The sequence below is a fragment of the Leucopleurus acutus genome (genome assembly GCF_964270905.1).
Source record: "Leucopleurus acutus genome assembly, chromosome: 1".
In the NCBI taxonomy this organism is placed as follows: Eukaryota; Metazoa; Chordata; class Mammalia; order Artiodactyla; family Delphinidae; genus Leucopleurus; species Leucopleurus acutus.
The window spans coordinates 83,426,750-83,446,959 of NC_139142.1; the positions used below are offsets into that span (position 1 = coordinate 83,426,750).

Sequence of the window (20,210 nt, forward strand, 5' to 3'; positions counted from 1 at the left end):
CGCGCCTGTGTCACGGCGGGGCGGGGGGCGGAGAGCGGCCGGGCGGGACATCCGGCCCAGGTCCCTCGCCGCGCCCGCCGGCTGCCCGCCGCCCGCTCCGGTGCCGCAGCCCGGGAGTCGGCTACCCCCGCGCGCGCCGGGGCCTCCCGCCAGCGCTCCGCTCCCCTACCCCATCCCGGCTCCGCGGGCCCAAGCCCTCGGGCCCGCCCCCAGCCCGAGCCCGCCTCCCGGGCAGCCCTCGGATCGGCCGGGCCCGCGCAGGCCCCCGCCCCGGGAGCACGATGTTCCCCCGCCCGCTGACCCCGCTGGCGGCCCCAAATGGCGCCGAGCCCCTGGGCCGGGCGCTGAGGCGGGCCCCACTGGGCAGGGCCCGGGCCGGGCTGGGCGGGCCGCCCCTGCTGCTGCCGTCCATGCTGATGTTCGCGGTTATCGTGGCCTCCAGCGGGCTGCTGCTCATGATCGAGCGTGGCATCCTGGCCGAGATGAAGCCCCTTCCCCTGCACCCTCCCAACCGCGAGGACGCGGTCTGGCGTGGGACGGTCCCCAGGCCTGGGAGGCTGTCCCTGGATGCGGGGGACTCGGACTTACAGGTGAGGCAGGACGTCCGTAACCGGACCTTGCGAGCAGTGTGCGGACAACCAGGCATGCCCCGGGACCCCTGGGACTTGCCGGTGGGGCAGCGGCGCACCCTGCTGCGCCACATCCTCGTGAATGACCGCTACCGCTTCCTCTACTGCTACGTGCCCAAGGTGGCCTGCTCGAACTGGAAGCGGGTGCTGAAGGTGCTGGCGGGCGTCCTGGACAACGTGGACGTCCGCCTGAAGATGGACCACCGCAGCGACCTGGTGTTCCTGGCAGACCTACGGCCTGATGAGATTCGCTACCGCCTGCAGCACTACTTCAAGTTCCTGTTTGTGCGGGACCCCTTGGAACGCCTTCTCTCTGCTTACCGCAACAAGTTTGGCGAGATCCGAGAGTACCAGCAGCGCTATGGGGCTGAGATAGTGAGGCGGTACAGGGCTGGAGCGGGGCCCAGCCCTGCGGGGGACGATGTCACCTTCCCCGAGTTCCTGAGATACCTGGTGGATGAGGACCCTGAGCGCATGAACGAGCATTGGATGCCCGTGTACCACCTGTGCCAGCCTTGTGCCGTGCACTACGACTTTGTGGGCTCCTATGAGAGACTGGAGGCAGATGCCAACCAGGTGCTAGAGTGGGTGCGGGCACCGCCCCACGTCCGATTCCCAGCTCGCCAGGCCTGGTACCGGCCGGCCAGCCCCGAAAGCCTGCACTACCACCTGTGCAGTGCCCCACGGGCCCTGCTGCAGGACGTGCTGCCTAAGTATATCCTGGACTTCTCCCTCTTTGCCTACCCACTGCCTAACGTTACCAGGGAGGCCTGTCATAAGTGACCATGGGTGTGGGCCAGCAGTTGTTGGGGACTGGTTTTGACAATGCCACCTTCTGTGTTGCCATAGAGAGAAACCCTGGCTCTGGGGCCTGGGGCTTCTCCAGATGCCTAGGTGGGAAGAATTGCCCTTGGAAGTTCCTTGTCCAGGGTGGGTGCACACAGTGGTTCAGAGGCCAGGGTTGGACAGGTGGCCTGGTGCTCTCCATAGGGGGATTTCTTGGGAGCCAGTGTGATCCTTCTTGCCCTGGCAGGGCTAGATACCAGTTTGCTAGTGTAGCAACACATCTCTTCTCAAGACTGGCTCCACGGCCCTGCCTGCAGGGGTTGTGCAGTCCACTTGAGCCACCTTAACTTAACCTGTAGCCAAACCCAGAGGAGGCACCAATCAGGAGATGACCACAGCCGGGGGCCCTGTGGCTCTGATCACCCATTCATCCACTCCATTTGCCTCAGGACTGGAGTCAGCAGTCGTGCCTTTTTTAAATGACTTTTGTATCTTTCCGCTTCAGACTTAGAATTTCCTACACTTGCCGGGTTCTTTCCCTTTTTTCCAAGGAAAGGAAAACTGAAAGGGGCCTTCCAGGACCTGGCCCTGCAGCATCCAAAGACCCCTGTGCCCAGCCTCTTCTTGGGACTCTGGGCACTCTCTCCCATCCCCCAGGATTGTGACTGTGGCCTATGTATCTGGCTGCCACTTTTCTGATGCATTTATTTAAAATTTGTACTTTTTGATGGAACCTCTGAGAAGGCTTTGTTTTCCTAATAGCTGAATTTTTAATAAAGCCATTTTGTATACAAAGTCAACATCTCTGATTCTCCCTTTGCGCTCCTGTGTGTCCACCAAGACCCCCTGATGTCTCTTTCCCCAGGTCAGGAGAGGGAGCTTGAAGGTAGAGAAGGTAAGACAAGCTGTAACTTGCTAGGGCTATTGCAGTGGGCCATCGTCATACCACGGAGCCTTTGGGAGCTTCCCATAAGCCATACCGGATCACTGACTCAGCTTCTGGGATGCCACCAAAGGGCAAGCCCCATTAGGAATGGCTCCAGGTCTAGAGCACATCTACACGATTATTCCCTGAAGCTAAGTAAGAGATATTCCTCCTCTTAGGCAGGAATACTTCCTGACTGAGGAGGCTCTCAGATGAAAAGGGGGATCATTGTGCGAACAAGGGGAGGTTATTCCTGGCATTGAGAATTATAAGGAAGGCAAGAAGGTTGAGTGAGGGGCGGTCTTTTGCTGACTTAGATTCAGAGGAAGTTGTGGGCGATGTGGGAGGAATACAGTCAGGGTAGTAGAGGGCAGGCCTCAGTGTGACCGTTCCCCACTGCTCTCCAGAGATCCCAGACCCACGAGGAGATGGAGAATAGGAGGCTGTGCCAACCATGCCCATGGGAGAGATTCAAGGTCAGAGCTGGCTTTTCTCTGTTAGTCCTATTTCATACATCCCCAGTGGGAACTGCTGTACTTCAGGGACCTGGGGCTGTGGTGAGAAGTGGTGCCCGAGGGGGTGAGGGACGGAGGCGGGAAGAGCCTCCTTGCCAATGTCACTTATACCTAGCCTTGCTATGGGCCTGACTTTGGAGGCGTAAACCAACCATATTCCCCAAATTTGAGGGAGGGGGCTCCTATAGTCACTCATGTTTCTCTGCATGACTCACCAGGAGGCCTTAACTGATCCCCTGTAGAGGACCTGATCCTCAGGTCCTGGGATTTCACCTCAGATAGCACCTACCATGCGCTGCTGTATCTATCCAGTTACTTGTCACTCTCTCCCACCAAGAATGTGAATCGTGGGAAGTTGAGACCGTGTCTGTCCTGTTCACGTGACATTCCCAGAACCTAGCCCAAGGGGCTGGCAGGAGGTCGATGACCCAGCAGAACCAAAGTGCACATCTCGCTGCATTAGAGACGGCACTGTGCTTGGAGTCTTCTGGACCGATCAAGTCCCACCTCTACTCCTCACCAGCTGCCTATCTCTCGGAGCCTCCGTGTGCTCCTCTGTGTTGTGGGAATAATAATGCCTATCTTACGTAGATCGCTGTGAGAATGAAGACAAAATGAGTTAAAGGGCCCATCCCAGCAGCTGGCTCCATAGGTGTTCTCTGAAATGCTAGTTGAACACCTGATCCCTCAGAGACCAGTGGGGACAAGGGAGAAGCCAGGACACTGCATCCACCCAGCACTGGAGAGTGGAGCTTCCTCTGGGCAGGGCTTCTCTGACCCATGACCCACTTCCTCTGCTAACCAGTCAGATCTTCTCTGAGCTTCTGGCCCCTCAGGAGCCTCCCACCCCCACCCCGCCCCCAGCTTCTTCCTCCTTTGCTGGGAACTGCCACTCCGGACCCATAGCGGCTACTCAGTCCCCCTTCCCAAAGCCCTGCAGCCTGGAGCCCAGCTGCTGTGTCTGCTTCATCTCCTTTCAACCTCACAACAGCCCGGTTCCACAGGTGTTATCCTGTTTTACAGACGTGGAAACTGGCACAGAGAGAGTTAAGTATCCTGCCCGAAGTCCCACCCAGGTCTGTGTGCCTCCCAATTATGGGAGCAGGTGCAACCCAGGTCCGTGTGCCTCCCAAATTATGGGGATGGGGGGTGTGTGGAGAGTGACAGAGAGAGAGAGAGAGAGAGAGAGAGAGAAGAGAGAGAGAGAGAGAGGGAGATATTACGGAAGGTGAGGGGAGAGAGAAGAGGGGATGGGAAGGCTAAGGAAGATGAAGGGTGAGAAGGGTGAATGGGGGTGGATTTAGGGGTGTTTGCACACATACTCCCTCTGCAGTTCTTTCATTCCTTCATTTGCAGAGAACCCAATTCAGCTCAGCTGACATTTACCAGTCCCTGCCCTGGAGGAGTGGGAGACAGATGAAGTGCTTGATGTGGTTAGCTTCTTGGCTACTCTCTGCCAGGCGGAAAAGGGTGCCAGGACACAGAGCACCCTGACAGCCAGAACCAGACACCTGTGGTGTGGGGAGGAAGGTCTGAGGTAAGAGGGAGAGGGCCTCCTGAGGTGAACTGCAACCTACCGTCGTTCTCCTCCCTCGAATCAGCCCCTGAGGGACTTAATTTGTCATCTACCTTTCCTTTCAGGAAAATGGACTTCTTAAAAGAAGCTACCACGGAGGTGGCAGAGAGTTGTGCGGGTCCAGCTAGCCCTAGTGGGGCTTGCCTTACACTGGGCACCTGGGCCAGAGCTGGGGGTGTGTGACAGCCTCTGGGTCACCAGGAGCGGGGCAAGGGCATTCTCGGGACTAGACGCCTGGGCTGTTTCTTCTTGGGATTCTCCCTTTCACTGGGTCTGCCCTCATCCCCAGGAGCCAAGCCCTACGCCACTGCCTGGACTTCTGAAGAAGTCCCCAGACAACTGAGTCCTCCTGGGCAAGGGGGATGAGGCTAGCAGCTTAACTTCTCTCAGCTGAGGGTGATGAACAAGGAGAGGGGAGGAGCCCAGAGGGGCCTGGCCCTCCAGGTCTGGGTCCGGACTCCACCTCCAGGCTCCACTTCTGGTCCATCTTTCGAGGCGTCTGAAGCTACCGCCCAGAGACCACCTCCCCTTAGAGTCTAAGGTCCTTTCCCCTCCCCTTCCCCCTCCTACCTCTGTCCCACACCCACCTCACAGACCCTCTGCAGGAAGCAACAAGGTCCAAATGGAGTCGCTGACCTGCCCTCTGGGCAAATACAGAGCCCTCACCTTTCCCAGAGGCTGAAAGGGGACCAAGCCTGCAGGCCCCCTCCCAGGATGGATCCAGTGCTTTTATTTATAGAACCAGTCCCTGCCTGGCTTCAAACGAGAGGAAAGAAATTCTTTCTCTTCCTAAAGGGAAATAAGAAGTAACGATAGGTACTCTGAATTGAGAGCACCTGTGCCAGCCGTGCTGTGAAGTACTTTACGTGCATCATCCTCTTCCTTCTTACAACAGCCCAGCAAGGTAAGTAAAAGTATTCCCATTTTATAGATGAAGAAAGTAATCCTAAATGACTTGTCCAAAGAGGTGGTGGCATTGAGATGAAAATCCAGCTCCGTCGAATGCATCACGAATTATCCAGCTCATTGCATTTGCTGATAAGCATTGTGTTCATTTTCTCTAATTTTGGTGTCCTTCTCCAACCCTCTTTCCCAAAACTCCACAGACCTCTTCAGCTATTATAAAATTCCCCAGATTTGCCGACCCTGAGAATCTACTTTCCAGTAGATCCAGACCATGGATATAGTATTTCTGTTTCTTTTTTTAAAATTTTATTTATTTAATTTATTTATGTTTGGCTGTGTTGGGTCTTCATTGCTGTGCGTGGGCTTTCTCTAGTTGCAGCGAGTGGGGACCAGTCTTCGTTATAGTGCGCAGGCTTCTTATTGCGGTGGCTTCTATTATTGTGGAGCACGGGCTCTAGGTGCGTGGGCTTCAGTAGTTGTGGCACGCAGGCTCAGTAGTTGTGGCTCACGGGCTTAGTTGCTCCGTGGCATGTGGGATCTTCCTGGACCAGAGATCGAACCCGTGTCCCCTGCATTGGCAGGCGGATTCTCGACCACTGTGCCACCAGGGAAGCCCTAGACCATGAATATAGTAGATGTTCAGTCAGGTCTTCCAAGAAGCAGATGCCAAGGCAGAATTAGACGTGCAAGAGATTTACAGAAGAGGGGCTTCCCTGGTGGCGCAGTGGTTAAGACTGCAATGAAGACCCAACGCACCCCAAAATAAAATAAAATAGATTTATAGGAGAAAACAGCTGTGAAGGATAAAGGGGGAAGGGAGCAGGAATAGGCAGGAAGTGTCTCCTGACACTTGTGAAAGGAGAGCGGGAAGGAAGAATTGGGTGGGAAGAGTCTCAGATTACAGTGCAGCTCTAAAAATCTCAGCAAGGCTAGCGGCAAAGGTTGCCTATTGGAGGAGTCCTCCACTGGGCAGAAATGGGGGGACATGAACATTGAAGCAGACTGAAAGGTGCAACGGCTGGGGACTATCCGCCAATAACACTTCTCACAGCAGGTTCTCTTGAAAGGAGATGTGAGCAGGGCACCTCCCCGGCTGCCTCACAGACCCAGTTTGGCTACTCCAGCTTACGGGCACTGGTCCCATAGGTTCTGTTGACATAACGACCTTTTCAACAAACAGAAAACAGCTGTTGGCCTAGCAAGGGCCTCTAGATGTCTGGGGGATCTTGAACTAAACTCTTCCCCATGGCCATTCCTTGGCTTTATAGCAGGACTGCTGACCCTGCTCTTTTTTTGGGCTTTGGAAGACATGTACCATCATCGTGCCCAAATGCCTATACTGTCATTTTCAGGATGTTTTCTTTGCAGTTTACCCAACTCACTGCCGGTTTTGATTATCTTTGGTTTGTGTCACTGTCATTAATTGGGTGGATATTGGTGATCACCTTAGCTTAGCTCCCATCTCTCATAGGCTCACATCCTTTCAGCTGAGAGCAGATTCACCCCAAAATTGAGTCTGGCTGCTGGAGCCCCAGACTTCCCAGGGGATACAGTCTAGGCTTCCTCCCAACATTATCATCCAGCTGGACTTAAATGCCAGAGGCAGCCTGAGAGGGAAGCAAAATTCCCCTAAAGGGAGCTTCTAGGGATCTTCATGCCCAGGAGCACCAGGTGTTCTGCAGAATCCCCCTACTGAGCTCTTCATACTGCCTGGTCCTGGACCCCTCTGCACAGGAGTCCGCACAGAAACAAAGAGAATCACAGCATTAGTCCTGATTGTGCCATTGTGAGGAGATAAGGAGAACCAAGGTCACGCCAGGTCGTCTTCTGCCCCTCAACCCTCCAGCAGGAAAGCTTTGCCAGCCTCAGCCTTTGGGTGGGGCTTGGGGGACAGAAAATCATGAGGGGCTTGAGTAGCTCAGGAAGGAGGAACTGTGGTATTACTCCTACCACTGGCCCTGCAGTGCCCCAGACCTGCTGGGCTACTACTTCAGTGACTGTTTGCAGCTAGAGGGAGCCAGGTTTCAATCTCACAGCAGCCCAGGGGGCAGGAAGTCATCAACTATCCACTGGATCATTTCTCCATCTGCAGCCCTGGCGAGTTGAGCTGCCCCTAAAACCCCCACCAGAGCCCCAGCAGAGTCCCAAGAGTCCAGGCACTGTGACCAGAGGGGCCATCAGAACAGAGGAGTCCATGGGAGCTGGGGTCCAGGCTGGCCCCTGAGTGCTGCTGAGGGCCACAGGCTCCCTGGAGGAAGGCGCAAGAACAGTGGGTTTGGCTAGGCAGGGGTGGGGGGAATGGGGCAAGGCTTTCCGGTTGAGGAGCTAAGCCAAACTGGACACCAGCTGATCCCTGGAAGTCCAGGCATGCCTCCCTCACACACACACCCCTCCCTGCCTCCCAGTGAGAGGAGCTATAATGAGCCTCTTCTACAGAAACTGCTGGATTCAGTGGCAGGCTCATCCCCTGGAAGGTGGGGTGGGGGGGCCTGGGTGCAAGTGTCCAGCAATAAAAAGAGACCTGCTCTGACAGATGAAACAGAAGACTGGCCTAACTAAAGCAGGAAAGCCAGGAGGGAAAAGCCAGCACCTGTGCAACTTTGGGGGCGGAGTCTTCGATTTTTATCCACTGAGACTGCCCTCAGCCCAAGCACATACAGATAACAAAATGAATAGATGGAGGACTGGGGGAGCGATGGGCACAGAGGAGGAAGAGAACAAAGAAGGGGACTCAGAGTCACAGCTCAGATGCCTGGCCCTCCCTGAGGCTTTTCTCAGCCACTGGCCAGTTAGCCCCTTCCTCCTCTGAAATCCCATGGTCCCTAATACATACTTCTAGGAGAGCTTTCAACCCATGGTGATACTTGTCTACCCCTGCCCTATAGGCCGGGAGTTTCCCAAAGACAAGGGCCAGACTTTGTTTCTCTTTGTATTTGTAGCACATAGTAGGTGCTCAATAAAGGTTGAATAAGTGGAAAGTCAAATGATTAGATGGATGAATACATGGATGTATGAATGGATGGATGGATGGATAGATGTGTGAGTAAGTGTGTGTGTGTACATACATGAATGGGAGGATGAATGGCTAAATGGATAAGTAGTTGGATGGATGGATGGGTGGATGGATGGATGAGGAAGTACATGGATGGATAGATGGGCAGCAAGGGGAATAGAGGAAGAAGAACTTCTGTAGGAAGAGAAATCAAGAATCACAGCGAACATCTACCTGGTGGTTAGCATATTGCTTCGTAAAAGGAGAAGCCTGGAAGGAAGGAGAGATGTTCCACTAAGGAAACAATAGCACAGGTTTGGGAGATGGAGGAAGCAGCTGAGGCAGGGCTGGGTCCTGGGCTTGCTGAGATATAGGAGGGAAGGGGTGCCATGCAGGCTGGCAGGAACATAGGTGAGAGACAGATGTCATGAAGAGTAAAACGGAGAGAGGAGCCTGGGAGTCAAAGCGTGACCATGTGAATTCCCCAAAGGGAGGAACTTTCAACAGTCAAATGGCTTCCCTAAAGCAGAGGTGAAAGGGGGCCGTGTTCATTTGTTCCTAACCCATTCAGGCTTCCAGAGGAGGTGGGTCACAGCCTCCAATGGTTATTTGGGAGGGAGTCCCTTAAGGACACAGAGTGACCCGATTCCTACATTCCAGACTGTGCCACGTGCCTCTGATGATCTGGAGCAAGTCCCCTCTCTCTCAGTTTCCTCACTTGTTACCTTCTCTACTTTGTGGAGTTATGGGGACTTGCAGACCACACGAGGAACGGAGTTCGACATGGCATAAAACTCTGCACAAACAGAAGGCTGGGGAGCGGCAGTGGGATGAGAGCTCAGTAGTCCTAGATTCAGATGCTTGCTCTCTTGCTCAGACACTTACTAGCTGGGCCAAGCGAACAAGCCTCTGAGCCTTTTCCCCCACAATTGAAATGAGCAAAATAACATCTGTCCTGAAGAGTTGTGAGGTTTCAAAATAAGTCACAGAACATGCCTGGCATTCAATTAATGGAAGCTAATATTACATACACGGGATTAATCAGGGCTGCTGTGTGTGACTGGATGGCCAGTGCCTGGACACGGGCTGGGTCTCCCAGAGGAAGGAGCACCTCTTTCTCATTCTCACAAAGGTACCGTCTGCTCTCCAAGTTCCTCACCTGGGAGGCTGCAGCCATCAAGCCTGGGATTAAAAGTGTCCTTTCCAGCTCTAATCTCTTACCTTCCACAGAGAAGTCTCAAGGCCAGGCTGTGAACACGGCCGATGGCCTGGGCTGGGCCAGCCAGGATGTCCTCCTCCCAGAGGTGAGAGGAGGAGCTCTCGCTCTGTGTCAGGGACACCGTCATCACCCCTTGAGGGGCAGGCAGAGCAGGAAGGCCCCAGCACACGGAGTCCTGCCACCATCCCGTGCCAGAGCCTGTCATTCCATTTTCTATAGTCATTCTTTTGGTTTATGAAATCATCCCTTTGTAGATGCAAAGGTCAAACAATCATAGTTGATTAACTATTTCCTTGTGCCAGGCCCTCTGTGAAGAGATGTCTGTATACCTCTTCTCCTATCTTTTATTTTGAAAATGTTCAAACCTACATGAAAGTTGTAAAAAATAGTACAGTTAGCACCCATAGACCTAGATTCATCATTTCACATTTTGCCACATTTGCTTTATCTCTCTGTGTATATAAGTTTTGCTGAATCATTTCAGGACAGACTACAGACATCATAATACTTCACTCTCAAAATATTTCAGCGTGTATCTCCTAAGAAAAAGGGCATTCTGCTCTGTAACCCAGTACCACAATCAAACCTGAGCCGTTTTACATTAATACAACAGTATTAAATCCATATTCAAACTTTCCCAATTGTCTGGATAATGTCTTTTGACTTTTTCTTTTTTGAACCAAATCAAGGATCATGCCCTGTGTTTAGCTGTCATGACTTCTTAGTCTGCTTTCATCTAAAACAGTCTCCCACTTTTCTTCCCCCTCTTTGGTCTTTCATGCCATTGACATTTTAAAGCATTCGAATCAGTCGTTTGCAGAATGTCCCTCAATTTGGATTTTCGGATGGTCTCCTCCTGGTTAGATTCAGGTTGGCCTGCATGCTTGACGCTCCTAGTGACTCTCTGATGGATTTTACTGCTCCATTTTACAGAAACGGAGGCTGAGGCTCAGAGAGGGCTGTCACGACACAGCTACTGAGAGGCTGAGCCAGGGTTGACACAGAGAGCTTGGTTCTCAGTCTGTGCTCGTTCTCCACATTGCAGGGAGCAGCTGGGAAGTCTTATCCCTTGGGTTCTTATGATGGATTTGTTTACCAGTCCCTTTTAGCACCTTGACCATGAATGGAGAGCAGATTTTGACAGGAAGTCAGAATAGTACGGGAAGAAGAGGGACACCCCACGGGAGGGGCACCTTCAACATACTGTGGTGAACGCTAGCCTTCATAGCCTGGCTGGAACCCCCAAAAGCCCCTTGAAGCTGTTTTAGAAATTCGACTTTTTTTGCCCCCTTCTAGACCTCCAGGGGAAGTGATGGGGCACATCATACACACACATACCACATGCCACCGACTACCAAGGGTGTAACAGTCTTCTGGGTACCATCATCAGTGAATTCTTTCCTGTTGCCTAGCAATCCTAGGGCATTTCAGCCCTTCCCAGCCAGAGGGTGTGTAGAGAGGGCAACCACGTGACTGGTTGGGTGTCTCTTGCTCAGGAGGTCTCCTGGCCCTACTTCCTCTTGACCAGTTGCGTACGACTAAGGTGGTCCTTGTGCTCTGTGTGGTTACTCCCTTCCTCATAGGAGATTAGCAGAATCTCTTTAGGGCCTTTCCTGCTGTCTTGGAAGCCACACAAGTGCACTATAGAATGTGGGGCTCCTCCCAGGGAGGAGTTCGTGAGAGCTAAGGGGAGGATACACATCTCACCCTGCAGTGAATCTTTGAAGAGAAGAGGGTGAAGGGAAAAGATCCAGGTAAGAACATCATCATGCCAGGACAGTCCAGCTTCTCATGGTATGGTGCCACAGAGGTTCAGAGGTCTGCTGGGTTTGGGTCCTGGCCAGTTGCTCTGTGAAGGGAGAGAGATGGATAATCCATGTACCTGGGCAGCTCCTTAATCATCTAAGCCTGCAGTGAATCTTGAATATGTGTGCATAATTTTAACCATTTTATTTGGGTAAGATTTAGAGCAAGGGTCCTTGACTGGGGTCCTTGGGACCCCTTAGAGGTCTGTGGACAGAATTCAAGAACTTGAGGGAAAGTTACATCTTTATTTTCTCTAACTTCTTCTGAGATATATAAAATATTATAAATTCATAGTTTTATGAAATATTAGTAAAATTGGTGACTTTGTCATTTATAGAAATCACAGATATATATATATATTTATTTATTTATTTATTTTATTTATTTTTTTTCTGTACACGGGCCTCTCACTGTTGTGGCCTCTCCCGTTGCGGAGCACAGGCTCCGAACGCGCAGGGTCAGCGGCCATGGCTCACGGGCCCAGCCGCTCCACGGCATGTGGGATCTTCCCAGACGGGGGCACGAACCCGTGTCCCCTGCATCAGCAGGCGGACTCTCAACCACTGCGCCACCAGGGAAGCCCACAGATATTTTTAATGCCACTTTTTTTTTTAACTTTCCAAGAGGTCTCACTTTATTTTAGTTTTTAACATCTTTATTGGAGTATAATTGCTTTACAATGGTGCGTTAGTTTCTGCTTTATAACAAAGTGAATCAGCTATACATATACATATATCCCCATATCTCCTCCCTCTTGCGTCTCCCTCCCACCCTCCCTATCCCACCCCTCTAGGTGGTCACAAAACACAGAGCTGATCTCCCTGTGCTATGCGGTTGCTTCCCACTAGCTATCTATTTTACATTTGGTAATGTATATAGCACTTTTTATTTTTTATTTATTTATTTTTTTGCTGTACGTGGGCCTCTCACTGTTGTGACCTCTCCCGTTGCGGAGCACAGGCTCCGGACGTGCAGGCCCAGCGGCCATGGCTCACGGGCCCAGCCACTCTGCGGCATGTGGGATCTTCCCGGACCGGGGCACGAACCCGTGTCCCCTGCATCGGCAGGCGGACTCTCAACCACTGCGCCACCAGGGAAGCCCTATAGCACTTTTTAATACCACTTTACAGTTATTGAAGATATCACAAACTATCAATTACATTTATCACTACCTAGAAATTATGAGTTACCAGATCTGCCACTAGATCCTGTGAATAATATATTCATAAAGAAGCATATATCAATACCGCATTTTCATTTTTTAATATGTTGATAACCAAATGTCAATATAATTGGTTTCCTTTGCAATCCTATCATTTTTTATGCAAAATATTATTCTGAGGCTTCACCAGACCACCAAAGGGAGCTGTGGTACAAAAAGGTTAAGAGCCTCAGGTTTAGGCTTTGGGAGTTTTTGTCAAAATATTTAAGACACAAGGATGTATTCTGGGACATCTTCTAATTTTGAATGTTCAGCTTTGATGCTAACCTACACGAATTACCGTATAACATTCCTGATGGTTTGAATGACTACCTTATAATCCAGTACTGCCACGTCATCTCAGCTTCCAAGTTTGCGTTTACAGCAGAGGTGACGCAAGCAGCTCCACCAGAGCTGTTGCCTGATGATAGTACAAACAAAAAGGAAAAAAATGGTGTGGAAGTTGGTAGAAGGAAATAAGGTGAACTCGAAGAACCTGCGTCCTGCGGTCGGCACCATAGTCAGGTGGGCAGAATTCAGTGTAGCAACACAGTATCATTTATCACATAAAATTAATGACTTTAATTTGAATGGTTTTTAGTTGTGATTTTGTTTGAACTTGTAATTTTGTTTTGTTTTTTACAGCAGTATAATAAGTATTAGCATAAGTCTCCTCAGCTTCAGGTTTTGTACTTACTTGAGTAACAAGTGGACACCAGAGAGCTGGGCAACTTTTCTTCTCCTTTAAGGGGGGTATGTTCCTCAAGAGTAGGAAATGCTGGGCTCCGGCACTTACTGGTAACTCTTCATGTTTCCCTCTCTAGCTTACCCGTTTTTCTTTTGAAGAGTAACTGAGTTAGGGTCTCAAGCATTAGAGTGACTCTATTTCAAAGGCTTCCCGGATACAGGATTAAATAGCAAATTACCTAGTAATTTCTAGAAATGTCAAGTGTATGATTCCTTGATTTGTCCAAAGTCACTTTCCCATATTGTGAGGACTGAAGTGTGTGGGTGGTGTTATTCCGGTGAGCGCTTTGGACAGTTTGACTTTCCCAAGATATGGCTTCCTCGTGATGTAAGCACTAATCATGGGTGGCAGTTGGGGGTGCCCTCTTGTCATGGAGTCAAGGGGGTAGGCCGGGCTGAGCATCTGGTATACATGAAATATTCCTCCTTTCCCAATCTACTTTGGAAGGCATTTAAGTCATGTTTTCTATAGTGCCATAGTTTAAAAATTATATATAATATATACGTATATATATACTACAGAAAAAAGTGTGTGTGTGTGTGTGTGTGTATATATATATATATGTGTGTGTGTGTGTATATATGTGTGTGTGTATATAATATACTTTTTTTTTTCCCTGTAGTAAGACCTAAAAATTTGAAAACCTACAGTGTCAAAGGGTTCAACTTTAAGGTCTGTCTCAAAGGAGTCAAAAATGGTGATTAACTTTGACCCTCTTGAGGATTAAATATCAAGCAATTTACCAGTGTCGGCATTTTAAAATGGTGTGTAGCCCTTGTTGGACTCTTGAGTCCCATTCATTCTAGCAGTGTCATTCCCAGAACTAAAGGCTCCCTCTCTAAGAGTCCCAGCTGCTCACATTGCCTTTCCACTGCTGCGGGGGCTTTTCCAGTTGTCCTGGTGACCCTCCTCTGCTTCCAGGCCGCACACCAGTCTGTAGAGTGGCTCTTTGCCCCAGCTCTGCCCCTCCTCAGGGCAGCTTCCTCCCCACCCCAGCAGTGTGTACCTTGGGCTGTCGTGTCCGTACTTGCAAATACAGCTCCCCATACTGCCCTGCCTGACTCCCTGAGGTCAGGATGGTTTCTCTTCCATCATTCTGGCTCTTGAAGTACCCAGAAAGCTCAGTTTTACATTCCTTTTCTAGAAGAAACTTGGAAAATAAGTCTCCCGGGGCCTGGCTGGAGGATACTGCTTGAGGAATATTACTCAGAGCAGCATCTGAGGAGGTTCCTAGACAAAGTGGTTTTTTTTTTGTTTGTGTGTGGGTAAAAAACACATAACATAAACTTACCCTCTTATTTTTTAGGTGTACAGTACAATCTTGTCAAATAAATGCACATTGTTGTAAAATAGATCTCTACAGCTTTTTCATCTTGCATGACTAAACTATGCTGATTAAACTACTCCCTGTTTCCCTTCCCCCCAGCCCGTGGTAAGCACCATTCTACTTTCTGTTTCTATGAATTTGACTACTTTAGATAACTCATATAAGTGGAATCATGCAGCATTTGTGTTTTTGTGGTTGGCTTATTTACATAACATAATATCCTCAAGGGAGGTCTGTGTTGTAGCATATGCCAGGATTTCCTTCTTTTGTAAGGTGGAATAATATTCCATTGTATGTATATACCATATTTTGTTTATCCATTCATCTATTGGTGGACATTTAGGTTGCTTCCACATTTGGATTATTGTGAATAATACTGAAATGGATGTGGGTGTGCAAATAGCTCTTCAAGATTCTGGGGGGGGTTGTTGATTTTTAAAAAAATATTTACTTATTTATTTATTTGGCTGCGTCAGGTCTTAGTTGTGGCATGCAGGATCTTTAGTTGTGGTGTGTGAACTCTTAATTGTGGCATGTGGGATCTAGTTCCCTGACCAGGGGTGGAACCCAGGCCCCCTGCATTGGGAGCATGGAGTCTTAGCCACTGGACCACCAGAGAAGTCCCAAGATTCTGTTTTAAATTATTTTGGATATATACCTAGAAGTGGGATTGCTGAGTCATGTGGTAGTTCTATTTTTATTCTTTTGTGGAACCTCCATACTGTTTCCTAGAGCAGCTGCACCATTTTACAATCCCAACAACAGTGTGCAAGCATTCCAGTATTTCCACGTCCTTGCCAACACTTGTTATTTTCTGTTTGTTTGTGTGAGTTTCCTTTTTCATATTGGCCATCCTAATGGATGTGAGATGATATCTCATAGTGGTTTTGACTTGCTTTCTCTGATGATTAGTGATGTTGAGCATCTTTTCATGTGCTTGTTGACCATTTGTATATCATCTTTGAAGAAACATCTATTCAAGTCCTTTCCTCATTTTAAAGGGTCATTTGTTTTTTTGTTTGTTTGTTTGTTGAGTTGTATGAGTTCTTTATATATTCTGGATGTTAACCCTTTATCAGATATATGCTTGGCAAATATTTTCTCACATTCTGTAAGTTGCCTTTTTACTCTACTGATTGTTTCCTTTGCTGCACAGAAGTTTTTAAGTTTGCTGTAGTCCCATTTGTCTATTTTTGCTTTTGTTTTTGTTGCATAATGGGACAACAAAGTTTTGTACAATAATTGCTAATGCAGTCATTACTAATGAGACTGCTATAGACTGAATGTTTGTACTCCCCTCAAAATTCATGTGTTGAAGCACTAATCCCCAATGTAATAGTATTAGGAAGTGGGGCCTTTGGGAGGTAATTAGGTTTAGATGAGATCATGAGGGTGGAGCCCCCCATGATAGGATGGAGACCAGAGTTCTCTCTCTCTCTCTCTGCCATGTGAGCACACAGTGAGATGGTGGCCATCTGCAAACCAGGAAAAGGGCCCTCAGCAGATACCAAATCTGCCAGCACTTGGACTTCCCAGGCTCCAGAACTGTGAGGAATGAAAGTTTGTTGTTTAAGCCTGTGGTCTATTGTTTTCTGTTACAGTAGCCTGAACTAAGACAGAGACTCTTACCGGTTAAAACACAAGTCAAATAACAGGATCTTGTGCTTTATTTTTCATAGGCTTCCTGGAAACCACCACCTAAGTTGCAAACTTGAAGGTAATGTTGACTTGGAGCAGCAAAGCAAATTTGCTCATTTCGTGCTGGCTCCCATCTCTGCCCGTCTCTTTGACTAGAGTGGCTATGACTTTGTTCCCATTCCCCACTAACTCCTGAACCTCTACTTTTCTCAGGAGTCTAGAGGTATTTGACCATTCAGACTGTGCTCTCATCAGCATCACTGGTCAGGAAATCTTCCATTCATGCCCCTGTCACCAGTGGGCACCTGTGCTGGCATTTCCCCAGGGGAATACAAGTTGCATTCAGGTGGTAACAGGCCTCCTGAAAAGTTTTGGTGGTCAAATATGTTGGGGAAATCCAGTGTTACATAGGATTTAAAAGATTACTACAGGGCTTTTTTTCCTGATATGTTAATGTGTCCCTTGTAGATCTGAGTGGAAGGTGGAGACAGGAGAATATGCACTGCGCTCTTCCAAACTTATTTGACTATAGAATCCCTTTTTTCATAGGTCTGGGGTTCCTCTGAGTCCATTTTGGGAAAGACAAGTCTCTAGGAGGTTCAGACCAGCTCTTAAATCAGCTTTGCAATTTTGACTGTCTCCTGCAGATAAACACATGTACTAAATGTTTCCATCTACTTCTAATTTCCAGAAGTAGTAGAAATTAGTAGATATAATTCAGGTAGAAAGATGCGTCCATGAGTGTTTATTTCTCTTTGAACTGTACATATATTTTATGTATGCTCTTTTATATATATATTTTGTCAAAAATTATTTTTCTCTTGCTTTAATTCTAAGTATCATAGCTTTTACAATCCACATACCACTATTTGGTATTCTGTGTGAACTCTAGAAATGGAGAAATGAGCTTCCTGAAGTTTTAAATTGTAGTAAGCAAATTTAAAAATTGGTCATGGGAATTCCCTGGCAGTCCAGTGGTTAGGACTCGGCACGTTCACTGCCAAGGGACTAGGTTCAATCCCTGGTTGGGGAACTAAGATCCCACAAGCCACACAGCATGGCCAAAACAAAATGGTCATGACAGGTTTATTCTTTTCTCAGTTATCTACTATTTTAAACCTGTTTTTTTCCAAGGATACTTAAAGAGACTGTGAGGCTTGGAACACATGTAAATATCACTCAGCTGAACTGTGTGCCACAGAGTAAAAAACTTCGCGTTCTATCCTTATAAGCCTGTGTTCTTTCCAGGATATCTAGCATATTGGTAAGAGCACAGGGTTGGAAATCAAGGAGATCTGTATTCAAATCCCCACTTCATTACTTGTCTGTATGACATTGGGTAAATTGCTTTAGTTCTCGAAGCCTGAGTTTCTGGATCTGTAGACTATGGTTTGTTTTGGAGATGTACATGGTATAATACATGTAATGCTCCGTAAATTGCAACCTTTCATATAATACCAGCACCATTACTAGGTCTGGCCTTGTGAACTAGCAGGCAGAATGAATGACTTATTGATTTTAGGGGCAGCAAAAAGTCTTCCTGCCCTCTACTTTTGTGATGGGTAATTTTGTGTGTCATCTTGCCTGGGCCACACTGTGCCCAGCTATTTGGTCAAACATTATTCTGGGTGTTTGGGGATGAGACTAACAGTTAAATTGGTAGACTGATTAAAGCAGATTACATTCCCTAATGTGGGTGTGCCACATCCAATCAGTTGAAGGTCTGAATGAAAAAATGGCCAACCCTCCTGAGAGTAAGGGGGAGCTCCTCCTGCCTGACTACCTTAAGCTGGGACATTGGTCTTTTCCTGCCTTTGGACTCAAACGGAAACATCAGCTTTTCTTGAGACTTGAGCCTGCTGGCTTTGGACTGGAACTTACACCATCATCTCCCCTAGGTCTTCAGCTTGCCAACTGCAGATCTTAGGACTTCTCAGCTTTCATAATTGCCTGAGCCAATTCCTTATAATAAATACACACACACACACACACACATTCTATTGGTTGTATTTCTTTGGAGAACCATACTAATACAATTTTGATGGATATTCTTAAATTTTCACAATTAAGACAATAAAAATGACTAGAAAAACATCAACCTAAGGACTGGTGTGAGCATTAAATAAAGGGTTACTCATAGAACTAAGACTGAGTAAGGGTTAAAACAGAAAATATAGGACACAAAGGCCATATGCTCATACAGTGTAGCTACAGACAACTGTAAAAATGGGAGAATGGGGAGAACATATGTGAAAACTGAGTTTTAACTGTTCTTAGTAATTACATTGATAGTGGTGGTATTAATGTTACTCTGAGACTATTGTGTGTGTGAAGTGAGATAAAGTAGATTATTATATATTTTTAAATTTTATTTATTTATTTTTTGCTGTGCTGGTCTTCGTTGGTGCACACGAGCTTTCTCTAGTTGCAGCAAGCTGGGGCTACTCTTCGTTGTGGTACGTGGGCTTCTCACTGCAATGGCTTTTCTTGTTGTGGAGCATGGGCTCTAGGCAAGCGGGCTTCAGTAGTTGTGGCATGTGGGCTCAGTAGTTGTGGCTGGCGGGCTCTGTAGTTGTGGTTCGCGGGCTCTAGAGCACAGGCTCAGTAGTTGTGGCGCATGGGCTTAGTTGCTCCGCGGCATGTGGGATCTTCCTGGACCAGGGCTCGAACCCATGTCCCCTGCATTGGCAGGCAGATTCTTAACCACTGTGCCACCAGGGAAGTCCTAAAGTAGCTTATTAATTATGTGATATTCTAATTTTATCCTGCCCTGTGTCTTTGTGAACCAAGCTTCTTGGAGTGGAAGAAAAGAGATACAGATGTGATACAGAAAAGGTTAAGTGAAAACCCCGTCCTGTATTCTTTTCACGAGCATGGTTACCTTCCCTTGTGCCCACAGCCTTGATGCACTCACACCCCTCATGACATGGACTCCAGGTGATTGAGATTCCCTCTTGCCAGGAACAGCCCTTCCTTTTCCTTCCCTAGTCTCCACCCCCAGTAGCCATGTTTGTAACACAGGAAAATGCCCGTCTCCTGGAAGTGTTTGGACACCTTTTACCAACCACGTGGATGATGAAGTGGAGAAAGTAGATCTGATGAAAGAAAAGCAAGAAGCTTCCCATAGAGAAGGGCTGCCCTGATCCCTGATAACTTTCTTGTCCCTGGTTTCACCACTTTCCTGAGGTCTGTCTGCATTTCTGTCCTCGGGCTCTGTGTATCCTTATACTAAATTTCCCTTTTCTGCCTAAGCTTACTTGAGAACTTGTTCTCATCTGTCAATTTGGAAAGGGTCTAGCTAATTCTTACTAAAGTATACATGACTAATAAAACCCCCTGAGATTAAAGAAACAAAAAACAGGGGAGTTCCCTGGTGGCCTAGTGGTTAGGATTCTGGGCTTTCACTGCTTGGTTAGGATTCTGGGCTTTCACTGCTTGACCCAGGTTCAATCGCTGGTCAGGGAACTGAGATCCTGCAAGCTGTGTGGCCAAAAAACAAAAGCAAACAAGAAAAAAAACCCTTTAGTCCTGAATTTGAAGTATCAGTAGGAACTCATGAGACAGTTTATATCTGTCTATTGATTGATCTATCAATTGATCTATCCATCCTAGCTCTGTCAACTGAAGAGGCCTAGAAACAGTGACCAACCTAGGAGCAATGAGCATCTATAGTACCCAGACTGTAGTCTTGAAATACCATTTTCTACTAAAAGAAACTATAGTTTCTTGGAGAGATGTTTGATTCCAGGTCTGGGGTAAGAGGTATACAAGATCAGCCTGGACATCTTGTTTTATTGGATAGCAAGGAAGTGATCAAAGTCTACTTCAGTCATGTCAAAAGACTCAGGAGCCAACTTAAACAGCCTCCCACCAGCCAAAGATGGGATAATTTTAACTTCAAAAAGGATAATAATTGTAACTGATTAAAACTTAAATGCGTTC

The 20,210-nt window shown here is 48.2% G+C and overlaps 1 protein-coding gene across 1 annotated transcript; it reads left to right on the forward strand.

The window, feature by feature from the left end:
- Positions 1–278: 278 nt before the first annotated feature.
- CHST14 (carbohydrate sulfotransferase 14) lies at positions 279–1,412 on the forward strand (the record flags this gene model as incomplete). Its single annotated transcript, XM_082840355.1, has 1 exon — positions 279–1,412. The coding sequence occupies exon 1, from the start codon at positions 282–284 to the stop codon at positions 1,410–1,412; it is 1,131 nt and encodes a 376-aa protein (XP_082696481.1). The 5' UTR covers positions 279–281.
- Positions 1,413–20,210: the final 18,798 nt, after the last annotated feature.